Source organism: Mus musculus, chromosome 10 (assembly GCF_000001635.26).
Source record: "Mus musculus strain C57BL/6J chromosome 10, GRCm38.p6 C57BL/6J".
Taxonomy (NCBI): Eukaryota; Metazoa; Chordata; class Mammalia; order Rodentia; family Muridae; genus Mus; species Mus musculus.
The window spans coordinates 31,733,120-31,758,903 of NC_000076.6; the positions used below are offsets into that span (position 1 = coordinate 31,733,120).

Sequence of the window (25,784 nt, forward strand, 5' to 3'; positions counted from 1 at the left end):
AAGAAAGAGAATTTCTGAAAGGGAATTTCAGACCAATTTCCCTTATGAATATTGATGCAAAAATACTCAATAAAATCCTTGCAAACCGAATCCAAGAACACATCAAAATGATCATTCATCACGACAAAGTTGGCTTCATCCCACAGGGATGGTTTAATATATGGAAATCTATCAACATAATCCACTATATAAACAAACTCAAAGACAAAAATCACATGATCATCTCGTTAGATGCTGAGAAAGCATTTGTCAAAATCCAATACCCTTTCATGATAAAAGTCATGGAAAGATCAGGTATCCAAGGCCCAAACCTAAACATAATAAAAGCAATCTACAGCAAACCAGTAGCCAAAATCAAGGTAAATGGAGAGAACCTTGAAGCAATCCCACTAAAATCAGGAACTAGACAAGGCTGCCCACTTTCTCCCTACCTATTCAATATAGTACTTGAAGTCCTGGCCAGAGCAACTGGACAACAAAAGGAGATCAAGGGGATACAAATTAGAAAGGAAGAAGTCAAAATATCACTATTTGCAGATGATATGATAGTATATATAAGTGACCCTAAAAATTCTACCAGAGAACTCCTAAACCTGATAAACAGCTCCAGTGCAGTAGCTGGATATAAAATTAACTCAAACAAATCAGTGGCCTTTCTCTACACAAAGGATAAACAGGCTGAGAAAGAAATTAGGGAAACAACACCCTTCTCAATAGTCACAAATAATATAAAATACCTTGGGTTGACTCTAACTAAGGAAGTGAAAGATCTGTATGATAAGAACTTCAAGTCTCTGAAGAAAGAAATTGAAGATCTAAGAAAATGGAAAGATCTCCCATGCTCATTGATTGGCAAGATTAATATAGTACAAAATGGCTATCCTGCTGAAAGAAATCTACAGATTCAATGCAATCCCCATCAAAATTCCAACTCAATTCTTCACTGAGTTAGAAAGGGCAATTTGCAAATTCATCTGGAATAATAAAAAACCTAGGATAGCAAAAACTATTCTCAACAATAAAAGAAACTCTGGTGGAATCCCCATGCCTGACCTCAAGCTGTACTACAGAGCAATTGTGATAAAAACTGCATGGTACTGGTATAGCGACAGACAAGTAGATCAATGGAATAGAATTGAAGACTCAGAAATGAACTCACACACCTATGGTCACTTGATCTTTGACAAGGGAGCTAAAACCATCCAGTGGTAAAAAGACAGCGTTTTCAACAAATGGTGCTGGCACAACTGGCAGTATTCATGTAGAAGAATGAGAATTGATCTGTTCTTCTTTTTTTTTTAATTGATCCTTTTTTATCTTCTTATACAAAGCTCAAGTCTAAGTGGATCAAAGACCTCCACATAAAACCAGAGATACTAAATTTTATAGAGGAGAAAGTGGGGGAAAGCCTTGTAGATATGGGCACAGGGGGAAAATTCCTGAACAGAACACCAATGGCTTGTTCTGTAAGATCAAGAATTGACAAATGGGACCTCAGAAAATTGCAAAGCTCCTGTAAGGCAAAAGATACTGTCAATAAGACAAAAAGGCCATCAACAGATTGGGAAAGGATTTTTACCACTCCTAAATCTGATAGGGGACTAATATCCAATATACAAAGAGCTCAAGAAGCTGGACTACAGAAATTCAAATAACCCCATAAAAATGGGGTACAGAGCTAAACAAAGAATTCTCAACTGCTAAGAAGCACATGAAAAAGTGTTCAACATCCTTAATCATCAGGGAAATGCAAATCCAAACAACCCTGAGATTCCACCTCACACCAGTCAGAATGGCTAAGATCAAAAATTCAGGTGACAGCAGATGCTGGCAAGGATGTGGAGAAAGAGGAACACTCCTCCATTGTTGGTGGGATTGCAAGCTTGTACAACCACTCTGGAAATCAGTCTGGCGGTTCCTCAGAAAATTGGACATATTACTACTGCAAGATCCCACAATACCTCTCCTGGGCATATATCCAGAAGATGTTCCAACCGGTAAGAAGGACACATGCTCCACTATGTTCATAGCACCCTTATTTATAATAGCCAGAAGCTGGAAAGAACCCAGATGCCCCTCAACAGAGGAATGGATACAGAAAATGTGGTACATTTACACAATGGAGTACTACTCAGCTATTAAAAACAATGAATTTATGAAATTCTTTGGCAAATGGATGTATCTGGAGGATATCAACCTGAGTGAGGTAACCCAATCACAGAAGAACACACATGATATGCACTCACTGATAAGCAGATATTAGTCCAGAAACTTAGAATACCTAAGATACAATTTGCATACCTCATGAAACTCAAGAAAAAGGAAGACCAACATGTAGATACTTTGTTCCTTCTTATAATGGGGAACAAAATACCCGTGGAAGGAGTTACAGAGACAAACTTCAGAGCTGAGATGGAAAGAAGAACCATCCAGAGGCTGCCCCACCCGGGGATCCATCCCATATACAACCACCAAACCCAGATACTATTGCATATGCCAGAAAGAGTTTGCTGACAGTACCCTCTCTTGTGATGCTATGCCTGTTTCTGGCAAATACAGAAGTGGATGCAACACAGGGTCCCTAATGAAGGAGCTAGAGAAAGTACCCAAGGAGCTAAAGCGTTCTGCAACCATATAGGAGGCACAACAATATGAACTAACCATTAACCCCCAGAGCTGTGTCTTTAGTTGCATATGTAGCAGAGGATGGTCTAGTCAGCCATCAATGGGAGGAGAGGTCCTTGGTTTTGTAAAGATCTTATGCCCCAGTGCAGGGGAATGCGAGGGCCAGGAAGCGGGAGTGGCTTGGTTCAGGAGCAGGGCGGGAGAACAGTATAGTGGACTTTTGGGATAGCATTTGAAATGCAAATGAAGAAAATATCTAATAAAAAAGAAATATCTAGGGTGGGTAGATGGCTCAGTGGTTAAGAGGATTGGTTGGACTTCCAGAGGTCCTGGGCTCAATTCCCAGCACCCACATGATGGCTCACAACCATCTGTAATGTGATCTGATGCCCTTTCCTGGTATGTCTGAAGAAAGCTAAAGTGCACTTATTCATATACATAAAAGAAATAAATCTTTTTTAAAAAAACCTTCTAAAAACCCATATCTATTTTTATTCAGTTGTATTCAACTGTATAAGTCTCTGTGATTTATCCTTCTAATTTCAGCTGGAATATCATTTCCCTGGGGAAATAATGCTTCTGTCTTCCAAAGCACATGAGAGTCTCTTGAACTACATTTCATGGTACTCAGCTTTCTTTTTCTGGGTGCACCTGATGCCTTGTTATCATCCTTGTTTCTCCTGAGCATTGTATGTTGGACTACAGTCATCATGGAGGTAAAGGTGGTATTTGTTCGTTTCTTGCTTCATACACAACAATGTGCACAGATTGGCTGTTTAACAGTTGTTGGAAGAATACAGGAGTACCATAGTGCAGTGATGAGAAAATGGTACTTAGAACCAGAGATACTAATTCTGGTTTTATTTCTGCTTCCCTTGATTATTCTACTCCAGCAGCACAACCCCAGTGTCCCTTTTCTCTATTGTAAAGTTAGAGAATTAAAGCATGGGGCTGCTAATAGTGCTCATAGTTCTATGATTCTGCATAATTTCCTATTTGTGGTATTGGTTTGCACACTAGTGGTAGTGATGGCAACATTAAAGGACCAAATTAATAATTTAGTTATTTTTAGATGTAAGTTATTATGCAGCTATGTTATTAAGCAAATTCACTGGAAGATGAGTTCCTCTTCCCCCCCTCTCTCTGTCACACACACATATACACACAGCCCCCACATATTCCACATTCATAGACATAAACATGGGTTGACAGCACTCAGGAAAAAGATAATATCTGTATTGAATGTATGAAGACATTCTTTTGTGTAAATATTTTCTAAAAATACCATGTAACAACTTACACTGTATTAAGCATTATAATGATAATTTAAAATATGCTAGAGTTATGTCCAAGTACCACATCATATTATGTAAGAGATTTGAGCATCTATAGATCCCTGGAGAATCCTGGAGCCCATCTTCTCTGGATACAGAAAGATGATTGCTTACAGCATTCTGAAACCTGAGGCCTGACTATTCTCAGTGGGAAAATGGAGTAATGATCAATGCAGAACCCAGACAAGGGTAGGCTGGGCAGGTGTGGAACTCACTGAAGTGTGGTTCTTACTCATTTTAACTCAGTGATGTTGGAGTATGTATGTGTACCTGTGCCATTCCTCAGCAGCCTCATTCATGGTAATTCTTGAAAGAACTGAAACAACTTCATTAGTTACAAAGGCAGCAATCCATATCCAATTTTCTTTTTTTTGTCAGGATTGCTCATGTATAGACTAGACTCCTTTGTTAGAAACATTTATAATTAATCCTTACAAACAAACAAATAAACAAATGCAAATGTCACACTGTCTGCCCCAGCCCAACCTTGTTGGTTTGAAGATTGGGGTGCCACCTATTATGTATATATATATATATATATATATATATATATATATATATATATATAATTTTAACTTTAATTCCTACTGAATTGAAATTCCTACTACAGACATAACCTAATTTCCAATTGATAATTGACATAAATTCCCAGAAGTATTCTAAGCCTCTTGATAGTAACATCCTAATTTCCTTTCCTTGTAAACGTTTAAATAAGATTTTTTGCACCAAAGGAAATTAACCTTTAAATTAATCGCAATTATAAAATGCCATCACTGATTGTTGTCTTCAGCCTAATTACTTTCTATTATTTAAACTGTACCTCCCATGAGCTTCAAGTTTGTTTCTCTTTTACTTCCTTCCACACAATACTAACCTTGTAGAGCAGAGGCTACCTAGAGCATTAAATGTCCCTGGTGATCCAGGGTCACTTAGTAACAAAGCTCTCTTTTAGGGGTGTCCTCAGAGATGCTGTGTTTTCAGCCCTTTTGTCTAGAAGGAGATGGCTAAGATCATTCAACTGTTTCTTTTCCACTTTAAGAACAGGCATAATTGGATGTGATACTGTGGCCACCAGCCAACATCATCCATCAGAAGACTAGCTGTCAAGATCATCTTCTCTGCATGTATCTGGTCCAGAGGGTTTTTCTCCGAGTTAGTCCTTTGTCTTGCTGCTATTTGTTCTTTGGAAGTGGGACTAGGTATCCAAGCAACTTTATTTTATGAACATGTATACAAAAATGCTGGAGCCAAAAAGTCTATTTTTTTTTCAACTTGACTCCTCTCTTTCCTATGCCATTATTTTATGTGTGGTAAGAGGTATAGAGCATTTATGTTTACCACAAGTGCAGTATTGTTTACATTATTGCAAGGCCCACAATAATCAAATAGAAGATTTTTTTTCCTTCAAATTATTTTTGTTAATGACACTGCTCTTCTCTCTCCATTCATATGTTCAGGCACTCTTCTCTGCTGAGGTTGGTTAACACAATTGCCCTATTCTTTGTTTCTACTAGTTAATTTAAGTTCTTGGTGCCAGCAATATTTTTTGCTGGAAATATTTATTTTGTATGCCTAGGATAAAAATCTCCTGTGCTTATCTGAATGCTGTTGCCTCTATATTTATTCTTTAGAAGCCAAGTCTTCACAGAAAATGAATCATTTCTTTCCTGTCATATTTCTGACTTGGATAGATTAGATTTACATAAAGACGAATATACATAAAGATGTGGGCGTCTGTGTGTGTTTGTATGAATAAGAAGCTATCTAGCATAACAGAGTAGATAATGTGAGAAAGGGGAGAAAATGAGACATGGTTGTCGAAGAATCAGCTTCTACTTTTATTTTAAAAATCTAAGTTCAGAAACAAAGCTGGTGTGTTTTCCTTAAGTCACCACAGGAGGAGCAATGCAAGAGAAAGAGATGAGACCTGGGCAAGCCGATTTTGGAGGAAATGTAAAGAGGCAGGTATTACTGCTCTCTAGACCTTGGCTGTCACTGAGAGGAACTGTCATGTGATTCATAGGTGGCATAATGTATTCATCTGTCCACACACAGGTCACATGCTCAATCTTTTATTTTCACACAAGGCAAAACCTCCCCACTTGCTTTGAAAATTATAAAAGGTGACTTAGTATACTTAGTGTTTCAACTGCTTAGAATCAATTGAAGTCTAAGGTGATGTCACCTATCTGTGTTGTCTGTCTTATATTCCAAGAAATGTTTTTGTAAAATCAATTGGTTAACTCCTTATGTTTCAAAAACATACTGTGTCTTCTTCCAGTGTGTGAGACATGTGTGGGTTCCAAAAGCATCCCCAACACTCTTTTATCCAGAGTCAGCTTTAATGCCCTAGATTATGGAAGATCAGTGATCTAATCTTTTCAGAAGATTATAAAATATAGGTGTTGAAATAGAGCAGCAGGCATCATTTTTCTATTATTTCAAAGCTTAAAAAAAATCATGATATTTAGTGGTGGCTGTATACACCTTTAATTTTGGCACTTGGGAAGCAGAGGCAAACAGATCTCTGAGTTTGAGGCTAGCCTGGTCTACAGAGCAAGCCAGGGCTACATAGAGTGACCCTGTATCCTTCCACCATCTACTGCAAAGAAAAGGAATCTTAGGGAAAATGAAAGGACCTTAAAATTCTAAATTTCTGTGCTTTGAGAGGATCAAGAGGGAGGAAGGGATATCTTTCGCAATGACCCAACTATGGTTCTGCACAAGACAACTAAATGTTAGTGGCCTCCAATATCTGGACCTTTCCCATTTAATAATATGTGATGTTGCTCAGAGTTAAGGAAAAATAATGAGTTTTGGTCTGATTGGAAATTGGTAGATAAAGACAAGGTTATTTCACTTGGTAATCTGTCAACTCCCTAAGATTATTATTGTTATAAAGAGATGACCAAATATATAAGCTATGCATCTTTCATTGGATTGTTTGAGTATGTCTGTCTGTAAATAAAACAGGCTATTCTTCTTTCCCTTCACCTGCCAAGCAGGCATATATATGCTGTACTTTTTTCTGAACTGCTTGATACCACTTCTGAGGTTATGTATGGGGAGGGATTTAAAATAACAAGAAAACTCAGGTTACCAAGCACAGTGTATAGCATGACCTGAACAATGATGTTTGCAGCATGATGGATGACTGACAGGAAGAAAAGCAGGAAGGAAGGGTGGAAAGGAGACAAGAACAGATGGGAGGCAGGACAGTTGATAAAAGAAAGATCAGAACAGAAAGCAGGAAACATTATATGCCAACATGTCACTTGATGATCAGGACTCATTGTAGGGTCAGTTCGATTTTCTCTCCTCTTACTATTTTGTTTATCTGTAGGTTTTTTTTTTTTGTGATTTCTGTATAAACCTCTATTCATTTACAAGCAAGATTAAGTATGATGTTTCAAGGGCAGTGTATAGTTCCATGTACATCCCCTGCATAGTAAGTTCCTATGCTCAAACAGTTACCATCGAGCCCGGTGACACTGGCCATCTGGAGACATGCTCAAAACATACAGAATGTAGTTTGATAAACAGAGTAGGCCAGCAGACTTTAGAAGAAAAATCAAAAAAAAAAAAAGTAATAGAAAATTATCCTGAAAGCAGTGAGTTCTTTTCTGTGGTTCTCTTTTTCAAAAGAAAGATTTTATAAATTGATTGTGACTTTTGTCCCTAGGCCCCTTGACTTGAGAGAATTCAGGACAGGGCTTTATTCATTTGCATTTAGTTGGTGGGCATTTGTATGTGTCTAACTTCAAATTTAAGTAGCTAGAATTCATTTTCCAATATTGATTTCAGACTAAGTCCCTTAGGTTATGACAGTCCACAACTTTTCCCTAGGTGATTTTCATATTGAATAACATCTGGAAAAGGCATTGTGTCTCTATTAGGTAAGGTGGTAACCATAGTCATTTTTTATAGTAGCCATGGGGATTCCAGGAACTTCCTGTGGATTTAAAACTTACAATTTCCTAGGTATCCTAGAAAAAAAATGACACAGAGTTTATATATAATCTACACACACCCTGCACTAGACACAGTCATCTTTGGATTACTGCATTGGATTGTATTATCCAATGCAGTGTAAATGTTCTGTTCAATAAACAGTTGCTATCATCTATCTATCTATCTATCTATCTATCTATCTATCTATCTATCTATCTATCTACTCTTTGTAACTTTTGACAAGGACAACACATCTGGCCATAGTTTGTACAAATGTACTCTTCCCTCTCCCCAAATATTTTCTATCTGCCATTTTGAGTCTACAAGTAAAGGAATCCATAGATATGGATAAAGTATTTAGAAAAAGGTACTTTAAAATGGATGCATGTACTTTGTTCTAATGAAATTACTTTAAGAAAGAAACTAATGAAAATGGAGAAGTCATGTATTGAAGGACTTTTTTTTTCCCTCTTAAAGACTGTAGATATTTTCTATAAAGATCTTTTAATAGCAGGTAACACTCGAAGGTAAATTTTTAGTATTGTCACTGAAGTGACAAAGTGTCAATGCTATGCATCAGGGGGTGGGGTCTAAGCAAGAGAAAAGTGCCATGCATATGGTAAAAAGGATGAAGACCAGTGATCCCAGACACTTTAATTTCTTTTATAGAAGATTGTAAACAAGAACAAATATGGGGTGTTAACTGGTTGGAGGAGACATGGGGCCATAAAGCTATGGTCAGAGACAGGGGAGCTGGGCTGTAAAGAGCATAGTGAGGATGCCCACTCTAAGGTATTTGCAAGAGACCAACATTTAGTTCTTAAAAGGACAAGATGTTCTCTTAAGACAGAACAAACACAAACATGTGTGTTCTAAGGGCCACTGTGCTCAAATGGTTGAGACAGTCCATGCTTTGCTTTTAGTTTTCCTTGGTGTGGAACTTTTCATCTAAAAGCAGATGATGTTACAGTTGAAAGTGTCGGGATTTCTTGCTTGATGGTAGTGAAGATGCTGCCATGCTGGGCAGCATTACTACCCAAAAATTCTAATCTGAGGCCACCTCCACTCTTCCCTCCATAAATACACTTATACATTAAAAAAGCATATTATGTGCGTGCACATGTACACGCATGCTTGCCTGCTTCTGCATGTACATATGTGCTTGTGTATGTGTGTGTGCATGTATGTGTTTGGGGTATAGCTTGATTTGTGCTCCCTCATTTTATAAATAGAAGGCTTAAATTTGAGTCAAAGCCTTTAAAGAGCCAATTAAAGTTACACACAGTCATCAGAACAGTGCTGCAGTCTAACTGGCTCGAAATTATTAAAAATAACTAGAAAGAGATGGAGAATATGGTACACAAGGACTTTGAAAAAGTACCATATATAAGGCAGGGAGAGGTCTCAGGACAATATGTGTGCTAACACCTCGATCTTGGAGTTTCAGCTTCCAGAACTGGGAGAGAATAAGTTTCTGTTGTTTAAGGTGTTGACGCTGTGGTGTGTTCTCATGGCAGCTCTACTGATTCATAGGAAACAGAACATGCTGCCTGATGTCATATTGTAGTGTGAACAGCAGGTGGCAGTGGTGTGCTGTGAGTTCATGCGGTCAGCTCATTGGCCAGGCTTTAGCTCTGGTTTTGACTATGGGGTCAAGCACAGAGAAGTTCCCGTTCAAGCTTTTCACTGCAGAGAGATGTTGTATTAGTGGATCTGTTATAAGGCTAGCCATGAAGCTTGGTAGGCTCAGTGCTCTCCTAGCACACACAAGACTGAGCTCAACTCAGCATTGCAAAAACATTGCATACTTATAATCCCTGCACTTGGGAGGAGGAATCAGATCAGAAGTTTGAAGTCATCTTGGCTACATAGTAAGTGTGAGGCTAGCCTGAAATATTAATTCCTCCTCTCAATCTCCCCTCCTCTCCCGTGTTATGCAGTCTAGTACCCTCTATTTGAATAATGATTTCTTACTATTTTATGGAGTCTAACTTGTGTTGATGCTCATGGTTCATGGTTCCTTGGAAGTTGATGCCTCTCCCTGTAGAGAGAATCTCTTTGTGTAATATTTGGAAGCATCACTTGCCAGTAAAAGGCTGATGGCCTATTAGCTGAGGCAGGAAATAGGGGGTGGGAGTTCTGGTAGGGAGATAGGAACTCTGGGTGCTGGCAGAGGTTCAAACACTGAGGACACAGATGCATGAAGTTGAGAAGAGGTAACCAGCAACGTGGCATTCATATAATACAGTAAATGGATTAATTAAGTTATGAGATATTTGGGGAATGAGTCAAAGCTTATGGCATAGGCATTCATTCATATATTATTAAATCTCAGCGTCATTATTTGGGGAACTGAGATGCAGGTAGAACATGCTGAAGGTATAAGTACCGTCTCACTTCTGCTGGGTACTCTGAAGACTGAGCACAGAGCTGTTCACTTTCAGATCCTCCGCAAGCTTATTTTATTCACCCGGTAGCCATAACCTTGTCCTTATCTCTACAGTGTGTTCTCACCACAAGTTACAGAACCTAAACTTTCCTCTAGGGATGGAGAGAACTAATTTGACAAGCAGGTAGCTTTAAAAAGATACTGTGGAAGCTTCAGTGTTGCACAAGCATCAGAGATTTCTTAAGTCTTCAAGGCTTGCTTTCAGAGTACCCCCTTTTGTTGTTTTTGTTGGCTTTCTTAAAAATAAGGGTCAAAATAATTTTCTTTATTCCCAAAGTTGGACAAACATTTCAACTCCTCTTTACTTAAGATTATTAGAAGTCAGATTTCTGGTCAGTGTCTTTCGATAAGCACATGGTAAGAGACTAAGACAATGATCGTAGTGTGAGAAATGCTAGCTAAGAGTTTACTCTGTAAACACTCCTAACTGTTGCTGGAAATCACCACAGATAAACGTAACTAGAAGTCACCAAAGGTCACTGTATGCAAGCAGCCTTGACACACATTTGTGGGCTGTGTGCTTTGCCTGTCAGAGTCTAAACCTGATGCTAATGGCTTAGGAAAGCCAGACAAACAGTTTGAGTTCTCGGATCACCATGAGGAAACTTGTATAGGATATAGTTTCTTACCCTTTGGATTAATAAAGGCAGGAATAAGGAGGTAACAAAATAGATAAAAGACATTACTTTCCGAAGTTTTGTGGAAGCATTTTATTAGATATGGTGGCATAAGATTTATCTATCTAAAAGATGTTGGAAACTTCTGATCTCCTTGGATTTACATGATATTGATAAAGCTTACTTAGGACAGAATTCCCTAAGACAACATCCCTATAATTTGTATTTTCTGACATATTAAGAATTTTAATACAAGGATTCTATATTTTGGGACTTATATTATTCTTATTTTAGTTTCTATAAAGTGAAGTTTTAACATCAGTAAAATGTCACTAGCTGTTTTTAAGTATTCTGGACTCATTCTAAAATATCTTGGGATTTTAGATATTTCTAAACCATTGCTTTAACAGTAACTGTAAACAATGATTTTGCAGGGACACAACTTTCTAAAAACGACATTTATTTAATTTATCTCTGTGTGGAGGTCAGAGAATGACATGTGAGGTTTGCTCTCTTCTTCCTACCAAGTGAGTCTTAGGGATCATCCACTGAGCTATCTGTCAGCTTAAGTACATCTTTTCCTTTTTTAATGTGTAAGGGTGTTTAGTCTTTTGTTTACATGCTACACCCATGCAGTGTCAGGTGAGGGCAGGAGATGGAGTCAAATCCTTTGGAACTAGAGTTCCATACAGTTGTTAGCAGCAGTGTGTGTGCTAAGAATCAAATCCAGGTGCGATATGTAAGGGCAGCAAGTGCTCTTAACCACTGATCTGTCTTCTTACCTTATAGACACACTTACCTTAACCACTGAGCTATCTCCTTAGATCATAGGCACACTTACCTTAACCACTGAGCTATCTCCTTAGATCATAGGCACACTTACCTTAACCACTGAGCTATCTCCTTAGATCATAGGCACACTTACCTTAACCACTGAGCTATCTCCTTAGATCATAGGCACACTTACCTTAACCACTGAGCTGTCTCCTTAGCTCATAGGCACACTTTACCTTAACCAGTAAGCTGACTCCTTAGCTCATAGGCACACTTTACCTTAACCACTGAGCTGTCTCCTTAGCTCATAGGCACAGTACCTTTTAGAGAAACCAGTCAATCCACCATCTGCTTATGATGCCTCAGAAGTTGCTCACTGTGTTTCAACATTTTTACTTTGTGTCTCAAGACTACCCTTTTTATTTCTCCTATGGGACAGTTCAGAACAATGCTATGCTCTTCCCTGGGGAACTGTGAGTATAGAGAAACTCTGCCTAGTACTATACAAACGAAACTCGATGAGGAAAAATTGAACACACTTTTTTATTGGACCACTCCCAGGGATGTCAGTGTATAAATAAGCATTCTGGTGCTTCAGTGTTAATTTTTCTTGTCTTTAGCCTTGTTAAATGGGCATAAGCATTTTGTAAAAGTGTTATTTTGGATGGAGGCTGATTACATAGCCTGATAGGTCCATATATATAAAACCTTACCTATCTTTTATCTGCCCTAATCTCTGTTAAGGCTTTTGTGTATATGACAATAACTTACTGCATATCTTCTCTTACATCTCAATCAAGCTGTCCACACTCAGGTGATTATTGTCTCCCCGCTCTACTTTCCTTAAGAAGCACTGCTATGTATTCATTTACTCATACAAGACATCTAGAAATCCACCTGATTCCTCCTTTCCCCTTATCATAGTATCCAACCACATCCTGCCCCACTACTCAAAATGTTTTAGCATGGGTCATATCATACATACCATGCTAGTTCTTAACATACCACATCATGCCATGCCATACCAGATCATGCCATATCATATTGTCTCATACCGGATCATGCCATATCATATCATATCATATCATATCATATCATATCATATCATATCATATCTTAATCAAGTCATACCATCTTATGTCATGCCATCTCAGGTCATGTCATACCTATTGTTGTTATATCAATTGGTTTCTACTAGTTATTCAATTGTTGGTATAGTTTTAAGGACTATCAACAATTATTGATTGTCAAGATTTGTAGTCCTCAATGAAACTGACACTGTACACAACGACTGAACTGTGACAAAGGAAAATATTCACATTAGCTGCTTTTAGAATTCAGGTCTGTCTCTAATCTCCTATTATATTCTCTACTAGAATTGTTCTAAGAAGAGATTTTTTTGAAATAACTTTCAATGAAAGGGGAAATGCATGTTTTCACAATGAATGCTCCTTTGTTTCTTTAATATGCTGATTCTTTTGTGAAGACTGGCATATCCTGATGGGCACTAACGACTTGTTTCCTATTCTGCTGGGGTCTTGAGGGGTGTTGTCTCTGAGATAGGAGAGCTGGGAAGCAAGCATTGAGGAAGCTTTGAACTTGAAAGACACAGGGTAGAGCTTTAATACTTACAGCTGTCCTCTTCTTCAGTTATACATCTCACAACATAACAGGCATAGATGAAGCCCGCCAGCTGAAACAAAACACACAAGCTTTAGAAATTACACAAAGGCGAGAGAGTCTGACTTCCCTGGGGGAGCAGTATTTCAAAGACAAGCGGTTAGGTTTCTATTTGGGCTTCACTGAATCTTGACTCTTTCATGGATGTTTGACTTCAGCGGCATTCATCTGCCTAGGAGACACATATATTGCTTTATCTTTCCTCTGGTGTTTATGTGTAAGATTTGCTAATTGTTATTTATATATAAAGCAATTATTTCAGGTGCAAAGACTGGAAAAGAAATATAGCCATTCATGAATGGATTTAATTTCTTTTTTAAGATAGAGTAGTCCTGGGCTCTGTAGAACAGGCTAGTCTTGATCTCAAAGATCCACCTGCCTCTCCCTCCTGAGTGCTGGCAAATGACAACACCAAAAGCTTCTACACTTACATTTATATTAGACTTTCCTTGAAGTCAGGGCTTAGGTTTCTAAAACTGAATTCCTCTCAACTATCAGCAGAGTCCAAGGAGTTTCCATTGTGTGTCGCACAGCCTCCTTGAAAGCTGGAGAAAATCTTATTGAAACACGTAGCAGTAACCAGGGTGTTCTAAGCAGAATTATGATGACAGAGATGCAGATGAAATTGGTCACTTTCGAGAAAGACTGATTGTAGGAACACTCTGAATTTGGGTTTGCACCTGCCCTACCAAATTTCCGGAATGTCTCACAGAAAAATTCCTTGTTTATTGAAATGTGAACTTATAAAGAATTCTGGCAAAGTCATTTAGCACGTAAGCCTCAAGATTTGAATGGCTTTGTATACTTTCATAAGAGGAATATTTAATTAAATTCTTAGTTCTGATAGGAGGTAATGATGTAATTTACTGATAAGTGTCTTATAGCAGAAGCAATACAGGTTTGTTGAATTCTATGTTTTGTTATTATACAGAACAGTGAGTTTCATTATGTGATTTTTCATATAAATTAATCCTCATACCCTGTTCTTTTATATATTCCCAATGCCCACCATCATTACATTTCATTTCTCTTACTGTTTCTTTCTCCATTCAAATGCTTTCCCTTCTGATTTCATGTCATATATGTGTGTGTGTGCATATATATAGGAATATATATATATATATATATATATATATATATATATAACATATGTAATTATAGTAATATATACGTACATATATATTCCTATAATTACATATGTAATATGTAATTTTAGATTCTTTGTGCAAATAAGAGAAGATATTCCATCTTTCTTTCTCATATTTCCCTTTCCACTTCGTAAATCTTTTCCTCATCCTCTAACTTCATCCTTTCTACTCTCATGTCCTATGTGTATTTATGTATGCCTATGTAAATATATACTTAAATTTGGAGTTTGCATGTGACAGAAAAATATACAATATTTATCTTTCTCAGTGGCTTTCTAAAAACTTATTTCAGGTCTATCTACTTTTCTGCAAATGACATGTGTATTTCATTTTCTCTATCTATCCATCTATGGATGGCCATCTAAACTGATGCCTCAACTTGCCTATATATAGTCAATAATGTAGCAATTAACACAGATGTGAAAGTAAAAGGTATGTTCTCAGGACAGCGACCCTGGTGACATCTCAGCCAGGCATTAATATACGTGAGCACAGATCCCAGTTAACAAACCTATTGCCACCCTCCCTGTCACAATTAACATTTTGGGTCAACAGATAACTTTTTGGAATCTATTGGCTAGGCAGGCAACTATCTTCTACCAGCGGAAAGCCTAAGGATGCCATTAGAAAGCATCTTGAGCCTATAGAAAAGTTTCCCCTGCCTTGATGTACCTGCCTCTCTGGTATACGTGCTTATGGATTTTAAACTTGCCATGATTTATAATTTTCTCTGCTCTATGAAACCATAAGAGCTTGGTGAAACTGTTTCCACATTGGGACATGGAATTTCGGGCAAACTAAATCTATGTTTTTAAGTCAAAGTCACTCAGAATGGCTGCAGAATAAACTATCTCTATTCCCTTTAGATGAGGGATGTAGTTTTTGTGCTGATAGTTTTGGTGCCACAACATGAGACCCAGAGAATGATTCATTCTCTCTCTCTCTCTCTCTCCCTCTCCCTCCCCCTCTCTCTCTCCCTCCCTCTCTCTCTCCTTCCCTCTCTCTCTCCCTCCCTCTCTCTCTCCCTCTCTCTCTCTCCCTCTCTCTCCTTCCTTCCTTCCTTCCTTCCTTCCTTCCTTCCTTCCTTCCTTCCTCTCTCTTTCTTGCTTTTTCTCTTTGTTTCTTTCTTCTTAAAGATTTATTATATATAATATACATATTATATATATGTATATATATATATATGTATATATATATATATACATACACATACATATACATACACATACATATACACTGTAGCTGTACTGATGGTTGTGAGCCATCATGTGGTTGCTGTGGAATTTGAATTCAAGATCTTTGCTCTCTATGGCTGGCCCCTCTAACTCTGTCTTAAAGATTTATTTATTATTATATCTAAGTACACTGTAGCTGTCTTAAGAGGCACCAGAAGAGAGTGTCAGATCTCATTATGGATGGTTGTGAGCCACCTTGTGGTTACTGGGATTTGAACTTAAGACCTTCGGAAGAACAGTCAGTTCTCTTAACCACTGAGCCATCTGTCCAGCCCGAATGATTCATTTTCACTGAAGGAATCACCCATATGGAAATCAGTATCTATGTGGACCCATTGAGTCCAGGCCATCTGGTGTTATTTCCTCTGCGCTGTTGGGGAGCTCTTTTCAGGACTCCTGACCTCCCTTGGTTTGGTCAGTGGTCCATTTCGTTTTTTTGTGAGCTGTTAAGAAGAATCCTACTTTGACAAATACCCTTTACATTTGTCTTCAAAGTATTTTATTTAAAGTATCTGATTTTTTTTTTAACCTCTTTCTTTGCTTTGAAAACATTTTGCTTTGGTTGGATGTGTTTGCTTGCTTTCAGAACCCTAAGGTCATTTTGGTCAGTATTTTGTTTGCTTTTGAAACATTGGTGGTATTTTGTATTTTGTTTTGTTTGTCTTGGTTTTCTGTGTCCTTTGACAAGCTCTGATTTATTGTCACTTTAGCCTTTGTCTCCTGACATTGCTCCCTAAATTCACCATTCTGGCTTTTTCTACTATATGTCCTGTGAACTTGCCACACCTTCAGTCTAGTAATTTTATGAGTACCTGATGATAAAGACTCCAAAGTAAGGAAGTACTTGTTACCTTCCCCCACCCAAAAGATGTGAAACTGTCAAGGCAAACATCCCATGATGATCAAAGGTCTGATAGGAAAACCCAATAAACATACTCTACTTGGGTCAGAAGGAAATTTATTGGCTTGTTTGGAAGACACAAATGAGGATTGGTCACTCAAGTGTCTTGACATATGTACAGATGTACAAAGTGACTCTAATAACCCAGCTGGAGAAGAGGGTCTCATGGTAAAAGCTAAGAAAATCAATCTCAAAAGCAACACATGAAACTGACCAAAACCTCATACTCCTTAGTTAGTATGGACAGGCAACTTTTCAGAAAAAAAAGGGAGAATATGGGATACAAGGTGTTGGGAGCCGCGCCCACATTCGCCGTTACAAGATGGCGCTGACAGCTGTGTTCTAAGTGGTAAACAAATAATCTGCGCATGTGCCAAGGGTATCTTATGACTACTTGTGCTCTGCCTTCCCCGTGACGTCAACTCGGCCGATGGGCTGCAGCCAATCAGGGAGTGACACGTCCGAGGCGAAGGAGAATGCTCCTTAAGAGGGACGGGGTTTCGTTTTCTCTTCTCTCTTGCTTCTTGCTCTCTCTTGCTTCTTGCTCTCTTGCTTCTTGCACTCTGGCTCTTGAAGATGTAAGCAATAAAGCTTTGCCGCAGAAGATTCTGGTCTGTGGTGTTCTTCCTGGCCGGTCGTGAGAACGCGTCTAATAACAATTGGTGCCGAATTCCGGGACGAGAAAAAACTCGGGACTGGCGCAAGGAAGATCCCTCATTCCAGAACCAGAACTGCGGGTCGCGGTAATAAAGGTTCCCGTAAAGCAGACTGTTAAGAAGGATTCAACTGCATGAATTCAGAACTTTTCAGCTGGGGAACGGCGGTAACCCGTAAGTATAGCTTTACGAGGTAAGCCTGGCCTTGAACTTTCTAAGGAAATTCAAGACAGTCTATCAGAAGTAAAGTGGAAAATAGCTTTATAAGGTATGTTTGGCCTTGAACTTTCTCTAGTGTTAGAAGCCCTTTTGTTCCTTTTCACATGTTATCAAGTGGTTAAGGCAGGGCGGATTCTGGATGAAGTTCAGGACAATCTATCAGAAGTAAAGCGGGGAGAGAGAATAGGAGCAAAGAGAAAATATGGTTCACAAAATAAGTATACAGGCCTTTCCAAGGGTCTTGAACCTGAGGAAAAGTTTAGGTCAGGTAAGAATACCTGGGGAGAGATTAGAAGGAAGGAGAAGGAAAAAGAAAAGAAAAAAGATCAATCAGCAGAGGTTTTTAGGAGAAGGAGCCTATACTCATCACTAGGTGAGCTCAAGGAGCCAGTTCTTAGTAGTTCTGAATCAGATGAAAAGGCTATTAGGGCCTGGAAGGCGCTCTCCCGAGCAGGTGAAGCCACTGGACAATAATGACAGAGGCAGGCTCTTGCAGCCTACAAGGTCTTATTGTCCACCCTGGAGTTGTAGATCAGGATTGCAAAGGGGAACTTCAGGTTCTCTGTTCTTGTCCTCAAGTTGTCTTTTCTATATCACAAAGAGACAAAATAGCTCAACTAATAATTTTGCCAAGCCTACATGGCTGTTTTTTCTTCCTCTGGTATTCCTAGAGCTGCCAGAGAGATTGGTTCTACTGAAAATGATTCTGATTACTTAATAATGCCTTTAGATTGTTGTCAAATTTTATCTACTCACGTAGGGGTAAACCCTCGTGGCGTCAGGCCATTACAGGTCTGACAAATGGATGTCACGCATATTTCCTCCTTTGAGAGAAATCAATATTTACATGTTTAGATAAGAAGAGATCACCTCCATACCTTAAATGATTTTCAAAAGCTGTTGGGAGATATTAATTGGCTTAGACCTTTTTTAAAGATTCCTTCCGCTGAGTTAAGGCCTTTGTTTAGTATTTTAGAAGGAGATCCTCATATCTCCTCCCCTAGGACTCTTACTCTAGCTGCTAACCAGGCCTTACAAAAAGTGGAAAAGGCCTTACAAAATGCACAATTACAACGTATTGAGGATTCGCAGCCTTTCAGTTTGTGTGTCTTTAAGACAGCACAATTGCCAACTGCAGTTTTGTGGCAGAATGGGCCATTGTTGTGGATCCATCCAAACATATCCCCAGCTAAAATAATAGATTGGTATCCTGATGCAATTGCACAGCTTGCCCTTAAAGGTCTAAAAGCAGCAATCACCCACTTTGGGCAAAGTCCATATCTTTTAATTGTACCTTATACTGCTGCACAGGTTCAAACCTTGGCAGCCGCATCTAATGATTGGGCAGTTTTAGTTACCTCCTTTTCAGAAAAAATAGATAACCATTATCCAAAACATCCAATCTTACAGTTTGCCCAAAATCAATCTGTTGTGTTTCCACAAATAACAGTAAGAAACCCACTTAAAAATGGGATTGTGGTATATACTGATGGATCAAAAACTGGCATAGGTGCCTATGTGGCTAATGGTAAAGTGGTATCCAAACAATATAATGAAAATTCACCTCAAGTGGTAGAATGTTTAGTGGTCTTAGAAGTTTTAAAAACCTTTTTAGAACCCCTTAATATTGTGTCAGATTCCTGTTATGTGGTAAATGCAGTAAATCTTTTAGAAGTGGCTGGAGTGATTAAGCCTTCCAGTAGAGTTGCCAATATTTTTCAGCAGATACAATTAGTTTTGTTATCTAGAAGATCTCCTGTTTATATTACTCATGTTAGAGCCCATTCAGGCCTACCTGGCCCCATGGCTCTGGGAAATGATTTGGCAGATAAGGCCACTAAAGTGGTGGCTGCTGCCCTATCATCCCCGGTAGAGGCTGCAAGAAATTTTCATAACAATTTTCATGTGACGGCTGAAACATTACGCAGTCGTTTCTCCTTGACAAGAAAAGAAGCCCGTGACATTGTTACTCAATGTCAAAGCTGCTGTGAGTTCTTGCCAGTTCCTCATGTGGGAATTAACCCACGCGGTATTCGACCTCTACAGGTCTGGCAAATGGATGTTACACATGTTTCTTCCTTTGGAAAACTTCAATATCTCCATGTGTCCATTGACACATGTTCTGGCATCATGTTTGCTTCTCCGTTAACCGGAGAAAAAGCCTCACATGTGATTCAACATTGTCTTGAGGCATGGAGTGCTTGGGGGAAACCCAGACTCCTTAAGACTGATAATGGACCAGCTTATACGTCTCAAAAATTCCAACAGTTCTGCCGTCAGATGGACGTAACCCACCTGACTGGACTTCCATACAACCCTCAAGGACAGGGTATTGTTGAGCGTGCGCATCGCACCCTCAAAGCCTATCTTATAAAACAGAAGAGGGGAACTTTTGAGGAGACTGTACCCCGAGCACCAAGAGTGTCGGTGTCTTTGGCACTCTTTACACTCAATTTTTTAAATATTGATGCTCATGGCCATACTGCGGCTGAACGTCATTGTTCAGAGCCAGATAGGCCCAATGAGATGGTTAAATGGAAAAATGTCCTTGATAATAAATGGTATGGCCCGGATCCTATCTTGATAAGATCCAGGGGAGCTGTCTGTGTTTTCCCACAGAATGAAGACAACCCATTTTGGGTACCAGAAAGACTCACCCGAAAAATCCAGACTGACCAAGGGAATACTAATGTCCCTCGTCTTGGTGATGTCCAGGGCGTCAATAATAAAGAGAGAGCAGCGTTGGGGGATAATGTCGACATTTCCACTCCCAATGACGGTGATGTATAATGCTCAAGTATTCTCCTGCTTTTTTACCACTAACTAGGAACTGGGTTTGGCCTTAATTCAGACAGCCTTGGCTCTGTCTGGACAGGTCCAGATGACTGACACCATTAACACTTTGTCAGCCTCAGTGACTACAGTCATAGATGAACAGGCCTCAGCTAATGTCAAGATACAGGGAGGTCTCATGCTGGTTAATCAACTCATAGATCTTGTCCAGATACAACTAGATGTATTATGACAAATAACTCAGCAGGGTTGTGAACAAAAGTTTCCGGGATTGTGTGTTATTTCCATTCAGTATGTTAAATTTACTAGGGCAGCTAATTTGTCAAAAAGTCTTTTTCAGTATATGTTACAGAATTGGATGGCTGAATTTGAACAGATCCTTCGGGAATTGAGACTTCAGGTCAACTCCACGCGCTTGGACCTGTCGCTGACCAAAGGATTACCCAATTGGATCTCCTCAGCATTTTCTTTCTTTAAAAAATGGGTGGGATTTATATTATTTGGAGATACACTTTGCTGTGGATTAGTGTTGCTTCTTTGATTGGTCTGTAAGCTTAAGGCCCAAACTAGGAGAGACAAGGTGGTTATTGCCCAGGCGCTTGCAGGACTAGAACATGGAGCTCCCCCTGATATATGGTTATCTATGCTTAGGCAATAGGTCGCTGGCCACTCAGCTCTTACATCTCACGAGGCTAGACTCATTGCACGGGATAGAGTGAGTGTGCTTCAGCAGCCCGAGAGAGTTGCAAGGCTAAGCACTGCAATGGAAAGGCTCTGCGGCATATATGAGCCTATTCTAGGGAGACATGTCATCTTTCATGAAGGTTCAGTGTCCTAGTTCCCTTCCCCCAGGCAAAACGACACGGGAGCAGGTCAGGGTTGCTCTGGGTAAAAGCTTGTGAGCCTAAGAGCTAATCCTGTACATGGCTCCTTTACCTACACACTGGGGATTTGACCTCTATCTCCACTCTCATTAATATGGGTGGCCTATTTGCTCTTATTAAAAGGATAGGGGGAGATGTTGGGAGCCGCGCCCACATTCGCCGTTACAAGATGGCGCTGACAGCTGTGTTCTAAGTGGTAAACAAATAATCTGCGCATGTGCCAAGGGTATCTTATGACTACTTGTGCTCTGCCTTCCCCGTGACGTCAACTCGGCCGATGGGCTGCAGCCAATCAGGGAGTGACACGTCCGAGGCGAAGGAGAATGCTCCTTAAGAGGGACGGGGTTTCGTTTTCTCTTCTCTCTTGCTTCTTGCTCTCTCTTGCTTCTTGCTCTCTTGCTTCTTGCACTCTGGCTCTTGAAGATGTAAGCAATAAAGCTTTGCCGCAGAAGATTCTGGTCTGTGGTGTTCTTCCTGGCCGGTCGTGAGAACGCGTCTAATAACAACAAGGTTTCCAAAAAGCAGAAAATATTTAAAGACCAGTCACCATCAAGTACTTTTACTGGCTTATGAATGATAATTAACAACCTGAAAGTATATGGAGAAATGGAAAGACCAAGAGATCTAAATGTTTACTACATCCAAACTGGTTTATTTTGTGTGTGTAACAAAGTCCTAGGCAATGAAGTTATGTTTTCCCCCTTTAAAAAGATAAACCATAAACAGGCAACCTGATTTAATTAAAATGTAAAATATCTGTTAACAAATAGAAAAACAAGTAGTTACATTACTCTTGCCTCCCCATTCATACTCATCCATGTCCTCTCTTTTTCAAATTCTTGGTCTTTTATTACTTAGTTATTATTGTATATGCATTATTGTATATTATATGTGTGTGTGTGTATAAAATGGATCATTATATAAATACAACTTGAGTAGTTTATTTATTTATTTATTTTCCTTTTTTTTAATTAGGTACTTAGCTCATTTACATTTCCAATGCTATATCAAAAGTCCCCCATACCCACACCCCCGCACTCCCCTACCCACCCACTCCCCATTTTTGGCCCTGGCATTCCCCTGTACTGGGGCATATAAAGAGTCCAATGGGCCTCTCTTTCAAGTGATGGCCTATTAGGCCATCTTTTGATACATATGCAGCTAGAAACAAGAGCTCCAGGGTACTGGTTAGTTCATATTGTTGTTCTACCTATAGAGTTGCAGTTCCCTTTAGTTCCTTGGGTGCTTTCTCTAGCTCCTCCATTGGCGGCCCTGTGATCCATCCAATAGCTGACTGTGAGCATCCACTTCTGTGTTTGCTAGGCCCTGGCATAGTCTCACAAGAGACAGCTATATCTGGGTCCTTTCAGCGAAATCTTGCTAGTGTATGCAATGGTGTCAGCGTTTGGAAGCTGATCATGGGATGGATCACTGGATATGGCAATCGCTAGATGGTCCATCCTTTCATCACACTTCCAAATTTTGTCTCTGTAACTCCTTCCATGAGTGTTTTGTTTCCTATTCTAAGAAGGGGCAAAGTGTCCACACTTTGGTCTTCGTTCTCTTGAGTTTAATGTGTTTAGCAAATTGTATCTTATATCTTGGGTATCCTAAGTTTCTGGGCTAATATCCACTTATCAGTGAGTACATATTGTGAGAGTTCCTTTATGATTGGGTCACCTTACTCAGGATGATGCCCTCCAGGTCCATCCATTTGGCTAGGAATTTCATAAATTCATTCTTTTTAATAGCTGAGTAGTACTCCATTGTGTAGATGTACCACATTTTCTGTATCCATTCCTCTGTTGAGGGGCATCTGGGTTCTTTCCAGCTTCTGGCTATTATAAATAAGGCTGCTATGAACATAGTGGAGCATGTGTCCTTCTTACCGGTTGGGACATCTTCTGGATATATGCTCAGGAGAGGTATTGCTGGATCCTCCAGTAGTACTATGTCCAATTTTCTGAGGAACCGCCAGACTGATTTCCAGAGTGGTTGTACAAGCTTGCAATCCCAACAACAATGGAGGAGTGTTCCTCTTTCTCCACATCCTCGCCAGCATCTGCTGTCACCTGAATTTTCGATCTTAGACATTCTGACTGGTGTGAGGTGGAATCTCAGGGTTGTTTGGATTTGCATTTCCCTGATGATTAAGGATGTTGAACATTTTTTCAGGTGCTTCTCAGCCATTCGGTATTCCTTAGGTGAGAATTCTTTGTTCAGCTCTGAGCCCCATTTTTAATGGGGTTATTTGATTTTTCTGGAGTCCACCTTCTTGAGTTCTTTATATATATTGGATACTACTCCCCTATCCAATTTGGGATAGGTAAAAATTCTTTCCCAATCTGTTGGTGGTCTTTTTGTCTTATTGACGGTGTCTTTTGCCTTGCAGAAGCTTTGCAATTTTATGAGGTCCCATTTATCGATTCTTGATCTTACAGCACAAGCCATTGCTGTTCTATTCAGGATTTTTTCCCCTGTACCCATATCTTCAAGGCTTTTCCTTACTTTCTCCTCTATAAGTTTCAGTGTCTCTGGTTTTATGTGGAGTTCCTTAATCAACTTAGATTTGACCTTAGTACAAGGAGATAGGAATGGATCAATTCACAATCTTCTACATGATAACAGCCACTTTTGCCAGCACCATTTGTTGAAAATGCTGTCTTTTTTCCACTGGATGGTTTTAGCTTCCTTGTCAAAGATCAAGTGACCATAGGTGTGTGGGTTCATCTCTGGGTCTTCAATTCTGTTCCATTGGTCTACTTGTCTGTCACTATACCAGTACCATGCAGTTTTTATTACAATTGCTCTGTAGGTCGGGCAATTGCTTTAGGTCGGGCATGGTGATTCCACCAGAGGCTCTTTTATCCTTGAGAAGAATTTTTGCTATCCTAGGTTTTTTGTTATTCCAGATGAATGTGCCGATTGCCCTTTCTAATTCATTGAAGAAATGAGTTGGAATTTTGATGGGGATTGCATTGAATCTGTAGATTGCTTTTGGCAAGATAGCCATTTTTACTATATTGATCCTGCCAATCCATGAGCATGGGAGATCTTTCCATCTTCTGAGATCTTCTTTAATTTCTTTCTTCAGAGACATGAAGTTCTTGTCATACAGATCTTTCATTTCCTTAGTTAGAGTCATGCCTAGGTATTGTATATTATTTGTGGCTATTTAGAAGGGTGTTGTTTCCCTAATTTCTTTCTCAGCCTGTTTGTCCTTTGTGTAGAGAAAGGCCATTGACTTGTTTGAGTTAATTTTATATCCAGCTACTTCACTGAAGCTGTTTTTCAGCTTAGGAGTTCTCTGGTGGAATTTTTAGGGTCACGTATATATACTATCATATCATCTGCAAAAACTGATATTTTGACTTCTTCCTTTCCAATTTGTATCCCCTTGATCTCCTTTTGTTGTCTAATTGCTCTGGCTAGGACTTCAAGTACAATGTTGAATAGGTAGGGAGAGAGTGGACAGCTTTGTCTACTCCCTGCTTTTAGTGGGATTGCTTCAAGCTTCTCACCATTTACTTTGATGCTGGCTACTGGTTTGCTGTAGATTGCTTTTATCATGTTTAGGTATGGGCCTTGAATTCCTGATCTTTCCAAGACTTTTATCATGAATGGGTGTTGGATTTTGTCAAATGCTTTCTCAGCATCTAATGAGATGATCATGTGGTTTTTGTCTTTGAGTTTGTTTATATACTGGATTACATTGATGGATTTCCGTATATTGAACCATCCCTGCATCCCTGGGATGAAACCTACTTGGTCAGCATGGATGATTGTTTTGATGTGTTCTTGGATTCGGTTAGCAAGAACTTTATTGAGGATTTTTGCATCAATATTCATAAGGGATATTGGTCTGAAGTTCTCTGTCTTTGTGGGGTCTTTTTTGTGGTTTAGGTATCAGAGTAATTGTAGCTTCATAGAATGAGTTGGGTAGAGTACCTTTTGTTTCTATTTTGTGGAATAGTTTGTGAAGAACTGGGATTAGGTCTTCTTTGAAGGTCTGATAGAACTCTGTACTAAACCCATCTGGTCCTGGTTCTTTTTTGGTTGGGAGACTATTAGTGACTGCTTCTATTTCTTTGGGGGACATAGAGCTGTTTAGATCATTAACCTGATCTTGATTCAACTTTGGTACCTGGTATCTGTCTCGAAACTTGTCCATTTTATCCAGGTTCTCCAATTTTGTTGAGTATAGCCTTTTGCAGAAGGATCTGATGGTGTTTTGGATTTCTTCAGGATCTGTTGTAATGTCTCCCTTTACATTTCTGATTTGTTTAATTAGAATGCTTACCCTGTGCTCTCTAGTGAGTCTGGCTAAGGGTTTGTCTATCTTGTTGATTTTCTCAAAGAACCAGCTCCTCATTTGGTTGATTCTCTGAATAGTTCTTCTTGTTTCCACTTGGTTGATTTCGCCCCTGAGTTTGATTATTTCCTGCCGTGTACTCCTCTTGGGTGAATTTGCTTCCTTTTGTTCTAGATCTTTTAGGTGTGTTGTCAAGCTGCTAATGT

The 25,784-nt window shown here is 39.3% G+C and overlaps 1 protein-coding gene across 2 annotated transcripts in view; it reads right to left on the reverse strand.

The window, feature by feature from the left end:
* Nkain2 (Na+/K+ transporting ATPase interacting 2) overlaps nucleotides 1–25,784 on the reverse strand; it is a 1,207,865-nt gene that overhangs the window by 43,810 nt on the left and 1,138,271 nt on the right. For both annotated transcript variants that reach the window (XR_003948726.1, NM_001013411.2), the window contains exon 5: nucleotides 13,383–13,443. Coding sequence is in view for 1 of the 2 variants with exons in the window: in NM_001013411.2 (NP_001013429.2) it covers nucleotides 13,383–13,443 (61 nt within the window). In the remaining variant the exon portion in view is untranslated. The remainder of the gene's footprint in view (nucleotides 1–13,382; nucleotides 13,444–25,784) is intronic.